At 35.7% G+C, this 25,302-nt stretch overlaps 1 protein-coding gene across 1 annotated transcript in view; it reads left to right on the top strand.

Moving 5' to 3' along the window:
- Positions 1-1,464: 1,464 nt before the first annotated feature.
- The window catches only part of GNAT3 (G protein subunit alpha transducin 3), a 56,752-nt gene continuing 32,914 nt past the window's right edge, over positions 1,465-25,302 (top strand). Inside the window, exons 1-2 of the mRNA XM_027540341.1 lie at positions 1,465-1,660; positions 23,980-24,022. Of these exons, the coding sequence (XP_027396142.1) occupies positions 1,543-1,660; positions 23,980-24,022 (161 nt within the window). The 5' untranslated portion in view covers positions 1,465-1,542. The remainder of the gene's footprint in view (positions 1,661-23,979; positions 24,023-25,302) is intronic.

Genomic DNA, 25,302 nt, shown 5'->3' with positions numbered 1-25,302 from the left:
TGGACTCTGTGTTCATGAGTGAGTATAAATAAACCAGCTGGTGCAAATCTTGTTCCTTTGGGGCAGGCCCTTTGCATTTTAAAAGCAACATCACATGCTTTGCATACCTACCTTTCCACATCTTTATACTATCATAACATGGCTTGAGCAGATGAAATCCAGAAAGTTTTGACTATGCTTATGTATTGACAGTCTAATATTCTATGTGAAAAAAGTAAACACAGCAGGACTATGTATTGAATTTGGCAGCCTATTTCCTTGTTCCATGAATATGCAAAAATACACCTGTTCAGAGTTTGTCCACGATCCCACAAGAACAGCACTAACATGCTGATGGACTGACTGTATTCTAATATTTCCCTGTTAGGCACGTCCACAAATCCCAAAATGTGTACTGAGAGATTTGCCTGCTGCCACAGGTAGCCAACTCTGCTTAAAAGGAAAACATCACTTGACTATCTAAGTGCTTTATGCTTCATATAAACAAACAAGCGAAAAAATTGTATAACAAAATCTCTGTCCCCAAACTTGCAGATTGTCGAGAAGGACATGATGTCTGTTGGGGTAGTCGAAAGGCATGGAACATATTTAGGTATATTTACTATTCTTACCTTGCAGGAAAAACCAAATGACCTACTGTTACAAAGAATATTGCTTTTTATTCCCTCAGTACCAAATCAATAAAAGTCCTTCCAGCACAACAGCTGTTCCTTAATGGCCCCAAAGAGTTAATGCCCTGCCTGAATCAAACACATTCCAGTGTCTCCACCAAGCAGACCCTCAATTAATGGTGATGAATTAACTTTCTCACAAGTAGTAAAAGCTCAATTTATAGAAATTGATCCTATGAGACAAAAATAAATAATTTAAGAGCACTCTGTGTTGAATTATATGTTTGGCAGCATAGCAATGTGTATAGATTTAAGAACTATGTATATATATATTTTTTAATGAAAAGGTTTTCTAGTTATCTGACAGATACTAAGAGTGTCTCAATCATTTTGAGTCATAATCTAAGCATAGCAGAACTATAAATCTGGGTGATTCAATATAAATATTCTGATAGTGATATCACAGTGATTATGAAGAATCTGAAGACTCACGTACCTAAAGATAAGACACACGTTTGTTCGTTAATAATTATAACTTTAAATCTTGCAATAAAGATTGCCTATTAGTGATAAACACTATTTGAATTGCCCATTTCAGATCTTTAGTGTACAGATTTTCATAACTTTCTACATTATTGTATGCTATTCTTTAAGGAAGATGAACAGGTTTGAAGGAGTGCCAGAAGTAACCACTTAATTTGAAAGTATAATGAATTTTCTCTTTAGCTGCCATAGAACTGTGTGGTTTTACCCTTTGTCAGGTGACAGCATCTCTTTAGTCAAAGCAGAGTCTTCGAAAATGAGGGAATGGGCTGTTGGGTACTTCAGCAGAGCATTGCTCTTACATCCTATGTCCAAACCAGAGCACCAGCTGCGCTCTACATTCCAAAAAGTTTGAGCAAATAAACTGACAAGCATCTAACACTACAAGATGGGAATTGGAATTAGTTCAGAGAGCAAGGAGTCAGCCAAAAGATCAAAAGAATTGGAGAAAAAGCTTCAGGAAGATGCTGAGCGAGATGCAAGAACTGTCAAGTTGCTGTTGTTAGGTAATATCCTTTTTTCCTTTTGCCTTTAAAACCCTGCTATTTTTTCAACTGTGATGTATTTACTTTTCTCAAACTTTAATTTCAAGGGTATTACCATATGGGAGATTTATTACGAAAATGTGTTTCAAAATTGATTGTATGTGTACTCTGTAAATATTTACTTTTTTGCTTAGGATTTTATTGCATGTCTTTTATTAACCAGAGAGACAAATATTTACTAGATGACTCAATTTCTCTATGTCAGTAATCTTTTATTATTAAAAAAACTCATGGACATTTATTATTTTATTGTAATCGTCATTTTCTGAATATCAACTTTTTAATATGGAAGAAATCCTTTAATTACATGTTACAAAGATTTATGTCATTTTGTTTGGAAATATTTTGTTTGGTATCAACACTAATATGTTATTTAATTACTTATACTGTTAAAACAAATTAGTCAAGTTATTTAGAGAGTAATGATAAAGTACTTTAAAAGATACTGATATTATTCAGGCTTCTGAATACTGTCTATATAATTGAAAAATACTCCATTTAAATCCTTTTAGGATATTTAAATATTCATTGAGGTCAGGAATTACATCTCTTCTATTTTTTATTCCCTCAAAATTCAGCACACTATTTAACCACAGCTATGAATTTAATAAATGTTCAATGAACTGAAAGAATGAATATAATTCATACATCATGCATTTTTCTAAACATGTCACAGTGCCTAGAAGATAAATATGATTTTGAAACAAAATAAAGACCTATGAAAAGAATATAAAACAAGAACTTCAATTTAATCGTAGTTATATGTTCCTCCTGCTCTTCATTATATACAAAAGCAGTCCATTTTATTTCAGAATTGTGACTCTTTCACACAACAAAATATTCTCATTCGTGTCTATGTGTGCTTTTACCATGTCTGATTTGCTCCCAGTGGCAGGAGTATCTCAGAAGCCAGCTAGAAGATTCCCACCACTTGCTCTTCCAAGGAAGGAAATGTTTTCTCTCTTTATGCCCAATTCCTGAGGTCTCACACCCACAGCACTTACAAGTAACTACCAAGAGAGGTTGGTAAGTTAGAAAGATGTAGGGGTCAGCTCTTATGAAACCACCAAATGCAACTTCCCTAATGCTCCAGAGTTTTCTGAGACTTTGATCAAGAGGGAAAGTAATAAGTGGACATAGAGAAAACAAATAAAAGATGAGAGGGAACACCAAACATTCCAGCAAGTACGTTCTGTGTCCCTGTTGTACTAAGAACCATGGCACAGGACTAGTAACACAATACACAGAGAATCCCTACGTTTGAATAAAATTTCAAAAGAATAGATATTTTCAATATACAAATTATTTTTAGATTAAAGTGACTGGCTACATAAAGAGGAAAGGGTAACGTCATAGAAGATATACAAAGAACTTTAGTGGTACTACTACAGCTTTTAATATCCTAAGACAATCACAATTGCATAAACTCATCTCCAGTGTTATCATACATTTGGATTCATTTGGTTCCAACAATATGTCACTGAACTTCTCTATCACATCTTATTTACACAGATGAATAAAATTCTCTGTAGCTTTCCCTGTTCAGTGATATTTCAAACCCTTGACTCAGTTTCCCCCTCTGGACTCTATATAAGTTCTATCTGGTAGTTTAGTCACTAAGCTGTGTCTGACTCTTGTGACCCCATGGACTATAGCCCACCAAGTTCCTCTGTCCATCGGATTTTCCAGGCAATAATACTGGAGTGGAATCTTGCAGAAACAGGGATTGAACCTGGGTCTCCTGCACTGCAGGAGCTCACTGAGCTAACAAGAAAGTCATATGAGTTTTATATCTAATGATGAAGTTGTCAAAGTTCAAAACAATAAAATCTTGTAATAACTCTGCTTCAATTCTCATGTTTTGAACTGAAATTATCTAACCTATTATCTTTATATTCAATTTGGCCTCATTAATATATAAAAGCATTCAGTAGAACCAAAGTAAACCTTCCCACCCTCAAATCTCCTCACTAATGAGATCCAATTTCTCCCATCATTGAAACAATGATTCTCATTCATCAGTCTTGTCTGAACAACTGTTTTTAAGCAATGAGTGTATGTCCTGTGGGACCAACCAGGAGAGCCTTGGTAGAAATCAGAACTTGAGTCTGGCTCTACTTTTATAAAAACAGAAATCTTAAATTTATAGAAATCTGAAAAAAAAATTTTTTTCAACAGAATTCATTATTTATGTTGATCCTCTTGTTATTCAGTGAATTTTTTAAACACAGCACAACTTTCCAAGTTAACATGTGCTGTGGAGTAGATGTACTATTCCGTATCACTGGACGTAAGATTTCACTGAATTTGAAGAGCTATCTATATCACAGTGCACTTTATAACTAAAGGATCACCTTGAAGACAGACTCCCTTTTATTCTACCTTTCAGACATTCAGTAAAATTATACAAGAGATGCCAAATCTGCTTCTATAACAAAAAGCAGCCTTCTAATAAACACTGGAGATGACATACATTTCCGGCTTATTTGATAAAACTGCTATCAAGACAATAATGCCATGGAATGTATTGTTTTTATAATTAGCCTGTAAAGGTGCCCCAGAAAGAGTGCATTTTAGTAAGAAAAAACAAATGCTAATGTATAAGCTGTTCTTTTTTGTAGATTTCCTATGTTACTTTATTTTTTAATTTTATTTAAATTAGAAAAAAAAAATCTTAATTTATAGATGTTTGATTACACTTCAATTCCATTCAAAAGAAATACCTGTCTTTTCATTGTGAGATCATTGTGGTTGATGTTTCTGTTTTTCCTATATCTCCTTTCTTTATATTTATTATTTCAAATTTTAGTTCAAATTTATTTATTTAACACATTACTTCTTTTTTTTACTTGTACAAATTTTCATCACATGAGCTAGATAGATTCAGAGCTCCAAAGTATAGGGGAAAAAATAGCTTTATTTTTTCATCATATCTGAAACCTTGCCTCATTCATTCTATAATGTTCAGTTATGATATTGTAATGAGCTTTTAGCCAGTGATTTCCAGCACTGTCATGGACTACTCAATACTGGTGCTCTACTCCTTTAATTCTAAACCATTTATTCTTTATTTTTCTATGTGCTATCTTGTAAACATCACAGTATCATTTTTAATGTATATGTGTATATACATTAATTTTATGTAATTATCAAGTAATGCAATGTACATACACATATGTATATCCTTTTATGTATATCAAGAGGAAAGAGGACATAAGACTCATGCTATGTCAAAGTTCTTACTTGTATTCTGTTTAAATAGGTCTTTTTATTTTTAAAAGCATTTCTATATATGAGTGGGAAAGGATGCAGAAAACTGGAGGTGTTCCTCAGTCACTGGCTAGAGTATAAATTCATCAAGTGTAGAAGCTCTATTTTATGTTTCTAATACACCAGTATAGTCAATGCTTGTCTGTGGATGTGATCACTTACACAGGTCCCCTGGAATAATTATGTTACAATTAAAACTTGCAAAGCATAATTAGAAAAAAAAAAACTTCTTTCGGATAACCAGTGATATGAATCTTGTGAACAACATGTAGAAGCAATTCCTGAGTAATGTTTCCAATTTTTTTAAATTAAAATCATTCTTTGTTATATTAATATATTTTGTTTAAAAATATTTTACAATATTTTATTTTTATAAAGATATCAATCTTTTGGGTGTACAATATTTTTACTATTTGTACAATATTTTTACTATTTGTACTATTTGTACAAATGTTTAAAATTGTTTTTCAGTAAAGTGGAAAGAAACAGTCTACTTGGAGAGTTTCAAATTGTCTCCAAAGCAACTATTTGCACCATAGCAATCTGAAGCCTTCAGAGGAAAAGTCAAATATTTACAGTTATATTTTTTATAACTAATGGCATTTGGCAGCATCAAATAGCTCTCTACAGTGTCCCTTTTCTCTAACCGGCAAAAAGCACTTAGACAAACATTTTGCACTGATTTGTTTGTTTTAGATTAATATATATCTAATAATCAGGACACATTAACAGACTCATAAGTCCCTCACATGAAATATATAAACCATTCATTAAGGCATTCCATATTTAGCCAACTTATGGTATTTGTTAATGAGATTAAATATCCTGTCTTGCTGAAAATAACTCTCATTAACTGTAATAGAACATCTCATGTTATATCACAGAGCATTTTTATATTCATTTTATATATTCAAACCTTAATTATTGATTTAAGAGCAATGCTGTACTTTTAAAAATATTCAGATAAGCAACATGAGTTAACACAATTTATTTACCCCTCCATTAATTAAAAAGGAAAGAGGGTAGTGAAACATTTGATGGTGTAAAGTCTCTGTGATAAATTTTACATAAATTTTACATAAACACAATTTATTTACCCCTCCATTAATTAAAAAGGAAAGAGGGTAGTGAAACATATGATGGTATAAAGTCTCTGTGATGAATTTTACATAAAATATACTTCCAGTTAAGATTTACACTCAAATTCAGAATCCATCTCCTTATTTAACTTTCCTACAAATATATCAATGTAGAATTTGCCTCTAATGAAGTGGGATTCAAGCTGAAATTGAAGGTAATACTCATCAAGATATAAAAATATTGATTTTGTGTATTAGACTCCAATCCTAATAAACTAGAGTCAGTTCAGTGACTTAGTCATGTCTGACTGTTTGAGACCCCATGGACTACAGCACGCCAGGCTTCCCTGTGCATTACTGACTTGTGGAGCTTACTCAAACTCATGTCTATCGAGTCAGAGATGCCATCCAACCATCTCATCCTCTGTTGTCCTGTTCTCCTCCTGACTTCAATCTTTCCCAGCATCAGGGTCTTTTCCAATAAGTCATTTTTCACATCAGGTGGCCAAAGTATTGGAGTTTCAGATTCAGCATCAGTCCTTCCAGTGAATATTTAGGACTGATTTCCTTTAGGATGGACTGGTTAGATGTCCTGGCAATCCAAGGGACTCTCAAGAGTCTTCTCCAACACCACAGTTCAAAAAAACCCAATTCTTTGGCACTCAGATTTTTTTGTAGTCCAACTCTCACATCCATACATGACTACTGGAAAAACCACAGCCTGACTAGACAGACCTTTGTTTGCAAAGTAACGTCTCTACTTTTTAGTATACTATCTAGGTTGGTCATAGCTTTTCTTCCAAGGAGCAAGCGTCTTTTAATTTCATGGCTGCAGTCACCATCTGCAGTGATTTTGAAGCTCAAGAAAAGAAAGTCTATTACTGTGTCCATTATTGCCCCCTCTGTGTGCCATGAAGTGATGGGACCAGATGCCATGATCTTATTTTTTTGAATGTTGAGTTCTAAGCCAGATTTTTCACTCTCTTCTTTCACTTTCATTAAGAGGCTCTTTAGTTCTTCTTTGCTTTCTGCCATAAGGGTGGTGTCATCTTGCATATCTGATGTTATTGATATTTTTCCCAGAAATCTTGATTCCAGCTTGTGCTTCATCCAGCCTGGCGTTTCACATGACATACTCTGCACATAAGCTAATTAAACAGGGTGACAACATACAGTCTTGACCTACTCTTTTCCCAACTTGGAACCAGTCTGTTGTTCCATGTCCAATTCTAATTGTTGCTTCTTGACTTGCATACAGATTTCTCAGGAGGCAGGTCAGGTGCTCTGTTATTCCCATCTCTTTAAGACTTGTCAACCGTTTGATGTGACCCACTCAGTCAAAGTCTTTGGCATAGACAATAGAGCAGAAGTAGATGTTTTTCTGGAACTCTCTTGCGTTCTCAATGATGTTGGCAATTTGATCTCTGGTTCCTCTACCTTTTCTAAATCCAGCTTGAACATCTGGAATATTTCACAGTTCACATACTGTAGAAGCCTGGCATGGGGAATTTTGAGCCTTGCTTTGCTAAGTGTGTGAGATGAGTGCAATTGTTCAGTAGTTTGAACATTCTTTGACACTGCCTTTCTTTGGGATTGGAATGAAAACTGACCTTTTGCAGTCCTGTGGCCACTGCTGAGTTTTCCAAATTTGCAGGCATATTGAGTGCAGCACTTTCACAGCATCATCTTTTAGGATTTGAAATATCTCAACTGGAATTCCATCACCTCCACTAGCTTTGCTCGTAGTGATGCTTCTTAAGGCTCACTTGATTTCGCATTCTGGAATGTCAGGCTCTAGGTGACTGATCACACCATCATGGTTATCTGGGTCATGAAGATCTTTTTTGTATAGTTCTTCTGTGTGTTCTTGCCACCACGTCTTAATATCTTCTGCTTCTGTTAGGTCCCTACCATTTCTGTCCTTTATTGTGCCCATCTTTGCATAAAATGTTCCCTTGGTATAGAGATTTTCTTGAGGAGATCTCTAGTCTTTTCTATTCTATTGTTTTCCTCTATTTCTTTGCACTGATCACTGAAGAAGGCTTTCTTATCTCTCCTTGCTATTCTTTGGAACTCTCCATTCAGATGGGTGTATCTTTCCTTTTCTCCTTTGTCTTTAGCTTCTCTTCTTTTCACAGCTATTTGAAAGGGCTCCTCAGACAACTATTTTGCCTTTTTTGCATTTCTTTTTCTTGGGAATGGTCCTGATCACTGCCTCCTGTACAGTGTCACAAGCCTTTGTCAGTAGTTCTTTATGCACTGTTCTTTATGTCAGTAGTTCTTTATGCCTATCAGATCTAATCTCTTAAATATATTTGTCATTTCCTCAGTATAATCATAAGGGGTTTGATTTAGGTCACACCTGAATGATCTAGTGGTTTCCCCTAATTTCTTCAAGTTAAGCCTGAATTTGGCAATAAGGAGTTCATGATCTGAGCCACAGTCAGCTCCTGGTCTTGTGTTTGCTGACTGTATAGAGCTTCTCCATCTTTGGCTGCAAAGAATATAATCTATGAGCCATTCCATGTAGTACCACCCAAGACAGATGGGTCATGGTGGAGAGTTCTGACAAAATGTATTCCACTGAAGAAGGAAATGGCAAACCACTTCAGGATTCTTGCCTTAAAAACCCCATGAACAGTATAAAAAGGCAAAATTATACAACACTGAAAGATGAACTCCCCAGGTTAGTAGGTGCCCAGTATGCTACTAGAGAACAGTGGAGAAATAATTCCAGAAAGAATGAAGAGATGGAGCCAAAGCAAAAACAACACCCAGTTGTGGATGTGACTGTTGATGGAAGTAAAGTCTGATGGTGTAAAGAGTTATGTTGCATAGAAACCTGGAATGTTAGGTCCATGAATCAAGGCAAATTGGAAGTGGTCAAACAGGAGATGGCAAGAGTGAACATCGACATTTTAGGAATCAGCAAACTCAAATGGACTGGAATGGGTGAATTTAACACAGATGACCATTATATCTACTACTGTGGGCAAGAATCCCTTAGAAGAAATGGAGTAGCCCTCACAGTCAACACAAAGTCCAAAGTTCAGTACTTGGATGCAATCTCAAAAACGACAGAATGATCTCTGTTCGTTTCCAAGGCAAACCATTCAATATCACAGTAATCCAAGTCTTTGCCCCAACCAGTAATGCTGAAGAAGCTGGTTGAATGGTTTTATGAAGCCCCACAAGACTTTCTAGAACTAACACTCCAAAGAGATGTCCTTATCATTTTAGAGGACTGGAATGCAAAAGTAGGAAGTCAAGAGATACCTGGAGTAACAGGCTAATTTGGCCTTGGAAATGAAGGCCAAAATGAAGCAGGCAAAGGCTAACAGTTTTGCCAAAAGAACACACTGGTCATAGCAAACACACTCTTCCAACAACAAAAGAGAAGAATCTACACATGGACATCACCAGATGGTCAATAAACTAGAACTCAAAGGTTTAATTCCTGCCTCAATATTTTATATTCAAATATAATTTGCTACTTAAAATTGTTTTCTTTTAAGATATCTAGAAATGTCACTCCCTGACCAGCATATGATTCTTTACCATCTCATACTTGTTCATACTTACTGGATTCTATCTTTGATTTCATATTGCTTCCTTTCAACGTTGACCATTTTACCTGTGTCCCTCTTAAAGTCTAAAATATTCTTTACCCTAATCCTCTATCTTAGTTGACATTCACAACTTCAAACCTGGAAAACTCCTCAAAGTTTCCACTTATTATTGTTCTAATAACACTACTCCCAACTGATTTATTCCAAAGTAACATTATTTAACATCTTTTCAACCTTTAGTGCTGATCCTGGTCCCATGTAAATACCTAATTTCCTTCGTTCCCAGGTGCTGTAGAATAAAATGATGTATCATTCTGTTTCCTGGTTGACAATTTCCTGTTTTTAACTTTCAATCAGTCGTGTCTGACTCTTTGTGACCCCATGGACTGCAGCACGCCAGGCCTCCCTGTCCATCAACAACTCTTGGTGTTTACTCAAACTCATGTCTATTGAGTCGGTGATGCCATCCAACCACCTCATCCTCTGTCGTCCCCTTCTCCTGCCTTCAATCTTTGCCAGCATCAGGGTCTTTTCAAATGAGTCAGTTTTCTCATCAGGTGGCCAAAGTATTGGAGTTTCAGCTTCAGCATCAGTCCTTCCAGTGAATATTCAGGACTGATTTCCTTTAGGATGGACTGGTTGGATCTCCTTGCAGTCCAAGGGACTCTCAAGAGTCTTCTCCAAAACCACAGTTCAAAAGCATAAATTCTTCAGTGCTAAGTTTTCTTTATAGTCCAAATTTTACATCCATACATGATTACTGGAAAAACCATAGCTTTGACTAGATGGACCATTGTTGGCAAAGTAATGTCTCTGCTTTTTAATATGCTGTCTAGGTTGGTCATAATTTTTCTTCCAAGGAGCAAGTGCCTTTTAATTTCATGGCTGCACTCACCATCTTCAGTGATTTTGGAACCCCCCAAAATAAAGTCTGTCACTGTTTCCACTGTTTCCCCATCTATTTGCCATGAAGTGATGGGACCAGACACCATGATCTTATTTTTTTGCATGTTGAACTTTAAGCTAACATTTTCACTTTCCTCTTTCACTTTTATCAAGAGGCTCTTTAGTTCTTCACTTTCTGCCATAAGGGTATTGTCATCTGCATATCTGATGTTATTGATATTTCTTCCAGCAATCTTGATTCCAGCTTGTGCTTCATCCTGCCTGGCAGTTTGCATGATGTACTCTGCTGCTGCTGCTAAGTCGCTTCAATCGTGTCCAACTCTGTGCAACCCCATAGAAGGCAGCCCACCAGGCTCCCCTGTCCCTGGGATTCTCTAAGCAAGAACACTGGAGTGGGTTGCCATTTCTTTCTCCAATGCATGAAAGTGAAAAAATAAAGTGAAGTTGCTCAGTCGTATCCGACTCCTAGCGACCCCATAGACTGCAGCCTACCAGGCTCCTCCATCCATGGAATTTTCCAGGCAAGAGTACTGGAGTGGGGTGCCATTGCCTTCTCCGGATGTACTCTGCATATAAGTTAAATAAGCAGGGTGACAATATACAGCCTTGATGTACTCCTTTCCTGATTTGGAACCAGTCTGTTGTTCCAGGTCCAGTTCTGACTGTTGCTTCTTGACCTGCCTACAGAGTCTCAGGAGGCAGGTCAGGTACTCTGGTATTTCCATCTGTTGAAGTATTTTCCACATTTGTGATAGACGCAGTCAAAGGCTTTGGCATAGTCAATAGAGCAGAGGTAGATGATTTTCTAGAACTCATTTGCTTTTTCGATGATCCAACAGATGTTGGCAATTTGATCTCTGGTTCTTCTGCCTTTTCTAAATCCAGTTTAAACATCTGGAATTTCACAGTTCACAGACTGTTGAAGCCTGGCTTAGAGAAGTTTGAGTCTTCTTTGCTAGCCTGTGAGATGCGTGCAATTGTTTGGTAGCTTGAGCATTCTTTGGCATTACCTTTCTTTGGTATTGGAATGAAAACTGACCTCTTCCAGTCCTGTGGGCACTGCTGAATTTTCCAAATTAGCTGGCATATTGACTGGAGCACTCTCACAGCATCATCTTTTACGACTTGAAAGAGCTCAACTGGAATTCCATCACCTCCACTAGCTTCGTTCATAGTGTTGCTTCCTAAGGCCCACTTGACCTCGGATGTCTGGCTCTAGGTGAGAGATCACACCACACTGTGTTCTTGTCACCTCTTCTTACTATCTTCTGCTTCTGTTTGGTCCATATCATTTCTGTCCTTTATTGTGCCCATATTCGCATGAAATGTTCCCCTGGTGTCTCTAATTTTCTTGAAGAAATCTCTAGCGTTTCTCATTCTATTGTTTTCCTGTATTTCTTTGCACGGATCACTGAGGAAGGCTGTCTTATCTCTCCTTGCAATTCTTTGAACTCTGCATTCAAATGGGAGTTTTTAACCTTATCCAGGCTAATAATTATTTTACTTATTTGTAGTTTATTACTAAAATATTCCAAAAGGCAGCTATTTCTACATTTCCAACATCACTTTCAACTACAGTCTCCTCTCCTTCCACCTCACCCTAGATGACCACTGCTCATAAGACCGTCATCAAACATCATCTCCAAAGCTTTCTCCAAAGCATCTCTTCACTAAGCTTTCCTTCATTCTCTTCCACTTTAACTAGTTTTAAGGAGTTTGTGGTATTCCATTCTCATTTAAGGGTAACTTCAGCCTTTGTGCTATAAATTGTATCCCCTTCTATATTTTAAGAATTTTGCTTTATGAATTATCCCATTTGTCACTTTCAAACTTCTTCTCTGCTAGCTCCTTCCTCTTGGCAGATAATGATATTTCTTCCCAGTCACCTAGAGATTTTTCTTTGATTCCATAAAGCTCATTTGATTCACCGTATATAGTTATCTTTTAAAATGTGTTTATACTAAAATACTTCTCCAACTAGTCTATGGTCACTTCTTCTATTGCTATACTGTTTCCATTCTCTTCAGTTAATTGAGATCTCATTTGTATATTCATTCTCTTTACCAAAAATGATCTCTCACAGATCCCTGATAATCTGCAATTCACAAAGCTGAGACCTCAATAACTGAATTTTTCTTAACTCCTGTTACACCGCAATACTTTCTAATTTTTTATATCCCTCTACTCCTCACTTCATTCAAGCTTGCTTCTTTTTTTTCCATTTATAAGTAGTTTCATTCACCAAAATTTGTCCTTGAGCCTTTGTGTTTTTCAGTCTGTACTGTATCAGGGACCTCATATCAGGACGTAGCTATCACTTGTAGAAGAATGACTCTAACATCCTTTCTTTTGCCCGATTTCTGGATCCATATTTGTGTCAACTACAAATTAGCAGTTGCCGTGGTTACTTGCCATCTATCACTGCAAGGATTAAATCATGTGCTGCTATAGCTGCTGATCTTCAACATCCCCTTAAAGAAGTTGAAGGTAGAAAACAGAAATGAGGCACTCTGTCCTTTAGGAAAAACTGACAGAACAGGTCTTCAGATAGATGTTTTGGGGAGCCAATTTTATAAGTTCAATTCTTTTATTTCCTTATATCTAGAAAAGCACTAAAATCACTAACATCTACTCCTTATGACTAGGTGTAACCTTCGTGACACTAGAAGAAACTTTTTACAAAAAATGTGTGCTTGATTGCATGTACTCCCCCTTCTCCAAAATTACATATATAATGATCCTCCCCCTACCTCTTTGGAGCAGTTTCTCAATGCTATTTGAAATGTTATCTTCTGGGTTATAGTCTTCATTTTGCCCCCAAATAACACTTAACTCAAACTCTCATCGTATGTTTTTTTTTAAGTCAACAATTGTTATTTATCAATAATCTGATTATACTTTGGGGCACCTAGCAATCATCCTCCAAGTTTATCTTGCTGTCCATTCATCCTCAAACTTCATCTTTTTAATGAGGCCCTTCATTATATTCTTTTCCATTATATTCACTCTAGTATTTCAATCTTCTTTAATTCCTTTCTTTGTAATCATTCTCTATTCATTGTCCAAAGATTGATCTTTGTTACAAAGCTTAGTTCTAGCCTTATCTCTGCTAGAATGGGTCTCATGTTTCTCTTTTATTCCACTACTCTGTTATGGTTTTCAATCTACAAGGAAATGCTATGAAATAGTATTTTCATTATATAGAGAAGAAAATGAGAATTTACTGAGGTAATTCAATTTTTAAGATCACACATTAGTTTACAGGAGAACAAAGGCTTTAATGTTTATTTCTGTCATTTTTAACTTAGCATCCACATTCTAAGTTCTATAAAAACAGTGGATATGTCTGCTTTTGTCTTCACTGATATCCTAGCACAGAAAAGCATGCCTGCATAATGCATGGAAGAATGATGGAGCTGGGAACATAAAACATTTCTGTAGGCTGGTTACGGTGACTAAAGCATAGATATACACTTGGCACTTGCAAAGAACTGGGGGAAAAAAAACATGTATGTCATATAATAAGGTATTTTTTTTAAGTCAATGAAGATTTTGATAGATTTTTAGAAATGTAAACGAGAATAATAATACTTGGATTTTTTTGTCTAAGACTATCCAAGCTATGCTATAAGATAAAGACTTTATGCAGGTGCTTGAGGTAGGTAGGCCAACTAGGAAATTGTTACTACTCTGCAAACACTTGATGAGATTGTAAATTAAGGCAGAAATTATAAGTTTGAAAGTGAGATTTGAGGGATCTTATGAGACAAAATAATAGAACTTGGTGACTTGACTGCCTGTGGCTGTTAAGTCAGAGGAATGATTAAGGGCAGAATAAGGAATAGTGATTATTTGATTCATCAGTATGTGAAATACAGGACACAGTTTAGGTTGGGGACAAAACAAAAAGAGCAGTCGTTTGAGACATTCAAATTTGTGTTGTTTGGAGAACAACCAAGTGGAGATATCTATTGAACAGGTAAACATATGGGTCTGGAAATAAGGAGGGGTAACTCAAGTGAGAGCTGTTAATTTGATGTATTTAATTCCTGTTCTCTTTTTCCCAGATATACAGTATATAAAGGCCAACTGTATAATTAACCAAGGTCTTAGTTTGAAGAATTCATACAAAATGCATAACTGTTCCCCAACTAAGGAACACTTAGATAAATTCTATCAATCCATCCTTCTATCATCTACATTGCTATCTAAAGCAAGCTTGTGTGGGAAATAGCACATAATTATATATTTCATTGGTCTACCCACTTTTTAGCCTAAGAAGTACATTAAAAAGATAAGAAAAGAAAGAAAGAAAGTGAAGTCGCTCAGTCATGTCCGACTCTTTGCGACCCCATGGACTGTGGCCTACCAGTTTCCTCCGTCCATGGGATTTTCCAGGCAAGAATACTGGAGTGGGTGCCATTTCCTTCTCCAGGAGATCTTCCCTACTCAGGGATTGAACCCCGGTTTCCCACATTGTAGGCAGACGCTTTACTGTCTGAGCCACCAGAAGGACACCATCTGAGCCACCAAAAGGATTTTGAAGTTAAAATACTTCAAAATCCTAGAAGGCATATATATATATATATATATATATATATATATATATAATGTTTTAAATATTATCAACTATTTTAAAATAAGTATAAAACTGGAAGTATTTAAATAAATTTTCATTAGGAAGGAAAGAGTACATAGCCACAACATTCTCACAAATGAAATATGCTTGTTTGGCTGATGACTTTTTACAGTTTCAGAATGCTCATCATTACTACATCATAGAAATAGGTACTTGATGTTACACTAGTAATTGAAATATATCTGACACCATATGACTACTAATGTGATTCACTACAAAAAGCCCCACAAAATTACTTATATTTATGCTAAGATATTTACACCACACTGGATCTAATCACCACACAAATACAGAATATTGGACATTGTATAATAAACTGTCCTAGACTTTGGAAAAATGCCAGTTATGAAAACATAATAACAACAGCAGTATAACATGGGAAACAGTCTAAATTAAGAGTTTAAATAGCATAACATACAAAGGAAATGTGTAAGACTTGATTGGATCCTGGGTCCAAGAAATAGAAAAGGTCTGAAAAACAATTTGGAACAATCAAATAAATATGAATATGGAGTATATTTTATATAACATTTTGAATTTGTATAGATATTCTTAAGCATGAAAATAGTGTTATGATTTTCTGGAACAATGACCTATTCTTAGAATGCACCTTAGAAGGTGCATTCTGAATTATATACGGGTGAAGTGTGTGATTGCTTTCAAGAGGTTCAGCAAAACAAAGCATAAATATAAAGACAGATATACATGTATATATGTATGTATACACATGTATATATATGTGTGTATATGAATTTATATATATGAAAAAATGCAAAGGACAAAGTGCTAATAATTGGTAAGGTGAAGGAATAAAATATAGGTATCTAATGTACTATTTTCTCAAAATTCCATAGTTTATGAGATTATTAAAATTAAAAGTTTGAGGAAAATAAGTGTAAATTGGGATATTATTTTTCTGATAAAAGAAAATAGGCGAATATATCTGCAAATTCATCCATATTATTTTGCAAATGGATTCTTTGAAATACTTCATGAGCAGATCACTTTAAAATCATAAAAACTTTTAAAGGAAATCCTTCTCAATAGATTATTTGATAAACTTAACAATAAAATTTGACAAAAACAGGCCAACTCCTTCATGAATGCAGATCCAAACACCAAACCAAAATATCACCAAACTGATTTCAACAACGTAAAAATGTATATTAAAAGAAAAAAGCCAGAGGTAAGAGAGAACTCAAGAATGACCTGTTGAAATACTATTGGAACATTAATATTATTCACATTATCAGAGGAGAAAGAACATCATGATTATGACAGGAGATGCACACACATGTGCATGAACACACACATACACACTAAACAAACTTTTACACATTCTTGATAAAAACTTTTATCACACTAGAAATAAAGAGTAGGTACAAAAACCTGTAGTAATGGTCATACTTAATGGGGAATATTTAGCATCATTAACTACAGGTTGTGAACAAGGACTTACGATGATGAATGGACTGACAGTTTCCTGTCTTTGACCTTCTCCTTTTCAATGTTCTCATCAGGGATTTGAGTGAAAGTGGATAAGGCAAAATTTCCCACTTGAGTAAGATTCAGAATTTGGAAGAATACAGTTTAAGGTAAAGTCAGTATTCCAAGTGATCTAAACTAGCAGAAATGCTTGGCCCAAATGCACAGAATTTAGCAGATATCTTTAATTGAAGTTCAAAATCAGCTATACACATGTAGTATACCCATACAGTATGTAGGAAAATCAGTTTGCTAAGTGATGATGTAAAAAAGTAGAAACAGATTAACTGCTAAAAGTTCAATATAGGTTAAAAAAATACAGCTACCAAAAAAAAAAAAAAAAAATAGAAGAAGAGGTAAACTAATCATAATGTCTATTAAGAAAAGTGTTCTATTTAGAAATAAGTACTAGGATTGAGGCAGATCTATTTTGTACCCCTATCTTACTAAATCAGAAAATCAGTACCCTTAATAAAATCACCTATATCTATGGCAAAATTTTAAGTCAGACAGTGTTTCAGAAGGACATTGGCTCTCACATGGAGTGTGATTCAGCGGGTAAGGAATCTAAAAATCATGTTCCAGAAGAAAGGATGAAAGGAGTCAAACATATTATAATTGAAATATCTCTTCGAAAAGAGGTGGAGAATGTTTCAAATAATACAGAATGTTGAGAACTCATTGTAAGTTAGACTCTGTACCAACTATTTCAATCTACCCAAACCCTAGGAGATAGATATCAGTAAGTCAATTTTATAAAGGAGGAAACTCTCAGAGATTAACTTCCATCAAGACACCCACATTCAGCAATGAGTACAACCTTACATTTATTCCAAAACATGAGTTTGCTTATTACATTTCACTACCCACTATCTAGGCTATATGATGGGTTGTAACATGGAATAGACAGAGAAGTTTGTTGTTGCTCAATGAGAAAGAATAGTGAATGAAATAGAATTGCTTCTAAACAAGAAACAAAGCTAAAAATCTTTTATGTCAATAGTCTACCAAAAGATTACAACCATAAACTCATAAACTGCATACCCATATGTCTATAAAAGTTCACATCTTCCATATTGATTTTAAAAAAGTGATTTTAAATTTATGTCTTGACATCATATTGGTATTGACATTACCAGTTAATAATTTAAAATAAGGCATCATTATAAGATTAGTATTAGGCTGTATATTGTCACCCTGCTTATTTAACTTATATCTTGTGAAATGTTGGGCTGGATGAAGCATAAGCTGGAATCAAGAGTGCTGGGGAAAATATCAATAACCTCAGATATACAAATACCACTACCCTTATGGCAGAAAGTGAAGAACTAAAGAGCCTCTTGATGAAAGTAAAAGAGGAGAATGAAAAAGCTGGCTTAAAACTCAAGATTCAAAAAACTAAGATCATGGCACGCAGTCCCATCACTTCATGGCAAATAGATGGGGAAACAATGCAGTGACAGAGTTGATTTTTTGGGGCTCCAAAATCACTGCAAAATCACTGAAATTAAAAGACACTGGCTCCTTGGAAGAAAAGCTATGATCAACCTAGACAACATATTAAAAAGCAGAGACATTATTTTGCCAAGCAAGGTCCATCTAGGCAAAGCTATGATTTTTCCAGTAGTCATGTATGGATATGAGAGTTGGACTATAAAGAAGGTTGAGTGCTGAGGAATTGATGCTTTTGAATTGTGGTGTTGGAGAAGACTCTTGAGAGTCCCTTGGACTGCAAGGAGATCCAACCAGTCCATTCTGAAGGAGATCAGCCCTGGATGTTCACTGGAAGGACTGATGCTGAAGCTGAAACTCCAATACTTTGGGCACCTGATGCAAAAAACTGATTTATTGGAAAAGACCCTTATGCTGAGAAAGATTGAAGGCAGGAGGAGAAGGGGGCAACAGAAGATGAGATGGTTTGATGGCATCGCCAACTCAATGGACATGAGTTTGAGCAAGCTCTGGGAGTTGTTGATGGACAGGGAGGCCTGGTGTGCTGCAGTCCACGGGGTCACAAACCGTTAGACACAACTGTGGGAGTGAAATGGCAACCCACTCCAGTGTTCTTGCCTGGAGAATCCCAGGGACGGGGGGAGCCTGGAGGGCTGCTGTCTATGGGGTCGCACAGAGTCAGACATGACTGAAGAGACTTAGCAGCAGCAGTAGCAGCAGGAGCTTAATTTCATTGTTTTAAGTTAGGTCTAGGACTTTAGATGAGTATCATAATTTCTACTAGATTCAGTATTCTCATGTATAGAAAGAAGATGCATGCACAGCTGGTTGGCTTCTAAGGTTTCAGTGTTCTGCACAGTTATGTGATTTTAAGAGTACCTACAAAAGAGCTTCTGCAGGATTATAAATCAGGGTTTATTTTCATTTTGCCTATTTTAACAAGTTATGAAATGAGTGAGCAGGATTTGAAAGTGTTTAGGTGAAATTTAGTTACTGGTATAGATCTATAATGGCTTCTCTGGTGGCTCAGACAGTAAAGAACTCACCTGCAAAGCAGGAGACCTGGGTTCGATCCCTGGGTGTGGAAGATACCCTGGAGAAGGGAATGGCAACACACTCCAGTATTCTTGCCTGGAGAATTCCATGGACAGGAGCCTGGTGAGTTATGGGGTCCTGGTGACTCATGGGGTCTCAAAGAGTAGGACACGTCTGTGTCACTAACACTTTTCACTTCACACTTCATAGACTTCATAGACATCGTGTAGCCTTAAAAATTTTTGAATATATTTGCAAAGAAAAATGTGGAATAAAACCTCTAATTTATACTTATTAAGAATAAAACAATTTATGAGCATTAAAGTATGAATTAAGTATAAACTTAAATATTTAATTATTTGAAACATTTTCTTCTTCGAAGAAATAAATAGCTTGTTAAAATTCCCTCATTACACTTTGACCCAGATAATAATATTAGTCACCATCACAATTAGGAAGGAACAGATTATTCCAGGATGCCCTTGGGTTGTGTAAACACACTATTTTGATGTCTATATTTGGCCGTGTAGCATGATCTAATCTTACAGGAATGGAATGATTATTGTGAACTAAGACCTAGAAACCTTGTGAGCATGGGACTCAATAATTTATTCCTAAAAAAACTTTGCAGCAGGGCAACTAATAAATTAGATTTTAGATAGATGGGCTTTTCTTCAGGAATTTTCATCTTATTCCTATAGTTGCCTATACTGGGCCTTCATATAGAAGCCTGAAGTCACCACATAGAGTAGGAGATTATTCAGGTAGCTATTTTAAAATCTTTCAAAGGAAAATAGTTTTCATACAGAATTTCATTAAAGAGTAATGCTGTTTTTTCAAAAGTGATTATTCTGCCTATCTGACACATCTGAATGATCGGTTATCAACAATCCTTGTATAATAACATACCCTTTGGCATCAGAAATAGTTCTGGAAACTTGCCAGATCTTAATGAAATATAGTTGTGATTATTTAAAAAATTTTTATGTGTTCAACAGTGGTTCAAATGTATATCTGTCCATGATACATATGCTGATACAATTCTGGAAAAGTCCTTACACAGATTATTATTCTCAAGATAGATAACTGAAATTAAATGAAAATTATCTAAATTATTTTCACTTCATTGTAGAAATTATAGATATTATACCATTATGTAACTGATAGTTAAAAATGAGACATTCTCAATCTCTCAAATTTTCTCGAAAATTTTTTCATTCAGTGCTTCCACTCTAGTTGAAGAAAATGCAACATAAACTATTTCTGAATGGATAAGTCCTGGGGTTTCTATGGGGCCAATTGGTTTTCCTCCCATATCCCCAGAACCCTGCAATTTTCCATCTAGCAAAACTGAAAACATATTTAGAGAAGTAAGATATACTACAAATCTTTTAGTTGTGTAGGATGATGCTGCGATTTCTAATGTCTACGTCTACTGTTGGAGTTTTTTCAAAAACTACCAAGAACAGTTTTATAATCTTATTGAATAACTTTTCTTTCAAAGTGATGCAGTCTGGAGCAAAATAGCAAATTACATAAAGCCAGTAAACCAAGATACTGTGCAAAGCTCATTGATTTACTCCTGCCATCCTCACAAACATAACACTTAGCCATGGAAAATAATATAGCCAGTTGTCTTCTAAAAACAAGTGAGGTGATATTTTATTGTGATTTTCACTATCTCAAATTTCTCATTCTTACACATGGAAGCCTCTATTAAATGATTGTGCCCCATCTGTGAATTTTGTTTGATTAGATTTAAAATCTATGAAAAAAGATTAGCAAATTTGCTGAGGCTGATTTTGTATTTATCAACTTCGTTGTATAATTTCACAATGAGTGGTGTGGAAAAGACTAGCATTAAACCATAAAGCAAAGTATGCTGGAGGTTTATCCAAGAGGAATAATCTATAAATCATCACCAGCAATAAAATTATTTACCATAGCATTACTACTTTGATTCCTCAGTATCCTGTAAGGTGGGCAGTTCTTTCAGATGGCTACAGATACGTAATTTTCTTAGAAAAACATAAGAAAATTTCCTCTGAGTAAGAAAAAACCAATTTTCTGTGAAGTAGAATTAAACTGAGGTGTAGTTGTATTTGCTCATCAGAGTTTAAGAAAACATTGAGTCAGGGAGAAATTCAATGTGAAGAAGCATATGAAACACAAGGACAAAATGCTACTTGTGAAGTACTGTCTGAGTTTAAATAATGCATTTGTTTCATTGAGATTCTACTATGAAGCACTCGTCTATGTGCTTTCAATATGTAAGTGAACAAAACAGACTAATTCCCTTGCCCTTGTGGAATTTACTCTGTAGTGCTTGCAGACAGACAGGAAAATTTAAAAACTATATGTGAATAATGTGTTACTTTCTAGAATGAGGTAAGTGCTAGGGAAAAAAGTGAGGCAAGGAAAGGACAATAGTGGGCAACAGTGGGTTTAGAAATTTAGATAGTGTAGTCAAGATCTTCTGATTCAATATAGATTTTCATATAATTTGAATAAAATTCTTAGATTCAGGGTTGCCAGAAGTCATGACTTTTGTTCCATAAAATTATACTAGTTTAGGTAAAACAAGGCAGTTGATTACCATGCTGGTAAGGGATATGTTTACATCTATTAATCAAGTTTCCTAACTTTGGGTTTTTCCTGGATATTTAAATTGTCTTAGTAGTGCTGCTTTGAAATTTGTCCAGAGTTAACAAGCACACAGACTTTAAAGATGTCCTATGACTCAATTTCATAATAACATATCAAAGCCTTTGCTTCTCTTAAGGATATAGAAATTAGTGTAAGGTTAAATATTCACTCATTGATCTTTTTTTATAGGCCCTTCATCAATATTATATTTCAATGTCACATTTTTATTGATAAATGTTAATTATAACCTGAGGAACATTGAGTTTTCCTCAATTTATTAAAGTTTAGTGATTCTATATAAAAACTTTATGAACAGATTTGTATTATTCAGGTTTTGTCAACTCTTGATGACCCCCTGCTTTTCTCCCATGTATAAACCCAGAATTACCAAATTTCAAGAAGTTGCCTGATATCACTAAAATGTCTGCAAGTCACAAATGCTGGAGAGGATATGTGGAGAAGAGGGAACCCTCCTGCAGTGTTGGTGGTGACATAAGTTGGTGCAAGCACTATGGAAAATAGTACAGAAGTTCCTCAGAAAGCTAAAAATGGAACTGCCATACGATCCAGCAATCCCACTCTTGGGCATATATCCAGACAAAACTATAATTTGAAAAGATACACCCACCCTAATGTCCATAGCAGCACTACTCACAATAACCAAGACATAGAAACAACCTAAGTGTCCACCAACAGATGAAAGGATAAAGAAGATGTGGTGCATATACACAATGGAATACTACTCAGCCATTAAAAATGAAATAATGGCATTTGCAGCAACAGAAAAGCAACCAGAGATTATCATAAGTGAAGTTAGTCAGAAAGAGAAGGACAAACACCATATGATATCACTTATATGTGGAATCTAAAATATGACACAAACGAACCTATCTATGAAACAGAAAGAGATCAGGGACATAGAAAATAGATTGGTGGTTGCCAGGGGAGGGAGGGGCAGGAGAAGGGTGAATTGGGAGTTTTGGATAAGCAGATATAAACTGGTATATATAGAAGGGTAAACAACAAAGTTCTTCTGTATAGCACAGAAAATTATATTTTTTTCATTAAAAGTTTATGTTTTAAAATTTTTAAATCATGTGAATTTTGTAGCTTTTTACATGTTTGCCAACAATACCAAAATACAGTTGTATATTGTATATCATCAACTAAATAGATGCCCCCAGATAAATGCAATTGGTTCTCTATGGTATTACTGCCACTCCTTTCCCCTCTCTCTGGAATGTGTAATCCATTGTGAGACGTTCATTCCTTTGTTATTGTTATCCCGACGGCTCTTTAGGTTTGCTTAGTATTATAGGCAGCTTTCTATTTTAAACGTAAAATTTCTATGTAACAAGATAAACATGATGATGAAAACAAAAGCTCATCCTTCAATCAGAATAGTCTTTGAATAGTTCTGGAAATAAATTATTGTCTTTTTTTCCTTGCTATTTAATCACATAGGATATAGGAAGACACATTCTGGAGTGATCTAGAGACTAGTAGCTCAGACAGTAAAGCATCCTGCTGCAATGCCGGAGACCCGAGTTCGATCCCTGGGTTGGGAAGATCCCCTGGAGAAGGAAATGGCAACCCACTCCAGTGTCCTTGCCTGGAAAATCCCATGGACAGAAGAGCCGGCAGGCTGTACAGTCCACGGGGTCACAAAGAGTTGGACACGACTGAACGACTAACACACACAGAGAAACTATAAAGTTGGAACCATTTGAGGGGAGAGTTGAAAACTTAGGAGAGAAAAGCTTTTGTAAAGTCATGTTTAAATGCAATAATATATAGATATGTCATCACCAACTCAATGGACATGAGTTTGCGTAAACTCCGGGAGCTGGTGATGGACAGGTAAGCCTAGTGTGCTGCAGTCCATGGGGTTGCAAAGAGCTGGACATGACTGAGTGACTGAACTGAACTGATGTTTTCCTGATGGTATACACTTCATGGTTTACAAAACACATTCTACCTTGGAGCCAGAACTATATCTGACTCTAGTATCAAAATAGAGGGGTTGCTACTATCTTAGAAAGTAGACAGCCAATAATACCTTTCAAGTCCTGATTGATTACTCTCCTTCTTTACATAAGAGGTGATATGTAAAAGATTAACCCACAAGAGAGTCACAGGTTTTAATGTCTATGAGAACTTGGTATATCAGTTGATAACACTCCCATATTTCTATTGCAGGAGCAGGAGAATCTGGAAAAAGTACCATTGTGAAACAAATGAAGTAGGTGCCCACTATTTTAAACATTTATTGTTTAATGTCTCCATGTGGGCTTCCCCTGTGGCTCAGCTGGTAAAGAATCCACCTGCAACACGAGAGACCATGTATTTGACTATGACTTAAATAATACTTTCGGAAAAACTAATTGATAGCCTCTAAACCACAGATAGTGGCAGAGCTGTCACATTTCCTGTGCAAATATTCCTCCAATCCTTTATCTGTAAGCATAACAGATGAGTAATATTATAATTTCCATTTTTCTTTCAAATTTTGCCTCTCAGCAAGATGACTACTAAAAGCAATTATGTTTTAAATATATTAATATAGGTATGATTCAGGGTCTTAATATCATGAACATAAGCCATAAACATTTCAAAATATGTCAGTGATCCATTTGAAATTAGGAGGGAACAATATTTTTAATTTAATTGGCATTCCTCATGCATGGGAATGAAATGAATATTTAAAGTTTTTATCATCACGGATTTCAATTTATTTGTGTATTTTTTCTCTATGTTTTTTTCTCTTTACAATAAAATAAATAGACCTGAATTCTGAATAAGGATATTATGAGCACAAAAATGCTATAATTTAAGAATGCAATATCTAAATGAGTAAATGAAATACTAAGGGGAGATGAAAACATGAAATCTCATGACTATGTCACTGCTGGAGAATTTTAAAGGACCATCATTGCTATAGGAGAAGAAGATAATCATTTTTTTGAACTTATTTTTTACTATGCTTGAGGATCTTTTTCTTTGGAATGTATCCTGGTGATGGAATGATCCCAACTAATGATGAAATTATCTATTTGTAGTCTGATGTTGTTTGGTCACTATATCCAACTCTTGTGACCCCATGGACTGTAGCCCACCAGGCTCCTCTGTCCATGGGATTTTCCAGGCAAGAATACTGGAGTGGGTTGCCATGCCCTTCTCCAGGGGATATTCCCAACCCAGGGATCAAACCTGGGTTCCCCGCATTGGCAGGTGGCTTCTTTACCTCTGAGCCACCAGGGAAGCCCACACTTCGAGCTAGGGAAGCATATAATATCTGCCTCTATATTCTACGGATAGGTCTAAATCAGAATAAACAACACTAAACTTATCTTCCCATGTGCCCTTTTGTCCCCTGCAATGAGTTATAGCAACAGCAGCCTCTACAGAAATAAATCTATGTGTAGTTACAGTGACCCCTCACTCTCTCAACCACGTTACGCAACATCTACACAAGTTATGTCTCCAAACACGTCACCTAACTCTACTGTCACTGCCTCAGTT

Source organism: Bos indicus x Bos taurus, chromosome 4, assembly GCF_003369695.1.
Source record: "Bos indicus x Bos taurus breed Angus x Brahman F1 hybrid chromosome 4, Bos_hybrid_MaternalHap_v2.0, whole genome shotgun sequence".
In the NCBI taxonomy this organism is placed as follows: Eukaryota; Metazoa; Chordata; class Mammalia; order Artiodactyla; family Bovidae; genus Bos; species Bos indicus x Bos taurus.
This window is presented reverse-complemented; position numbering and strand designations above follow the sequence as displayed.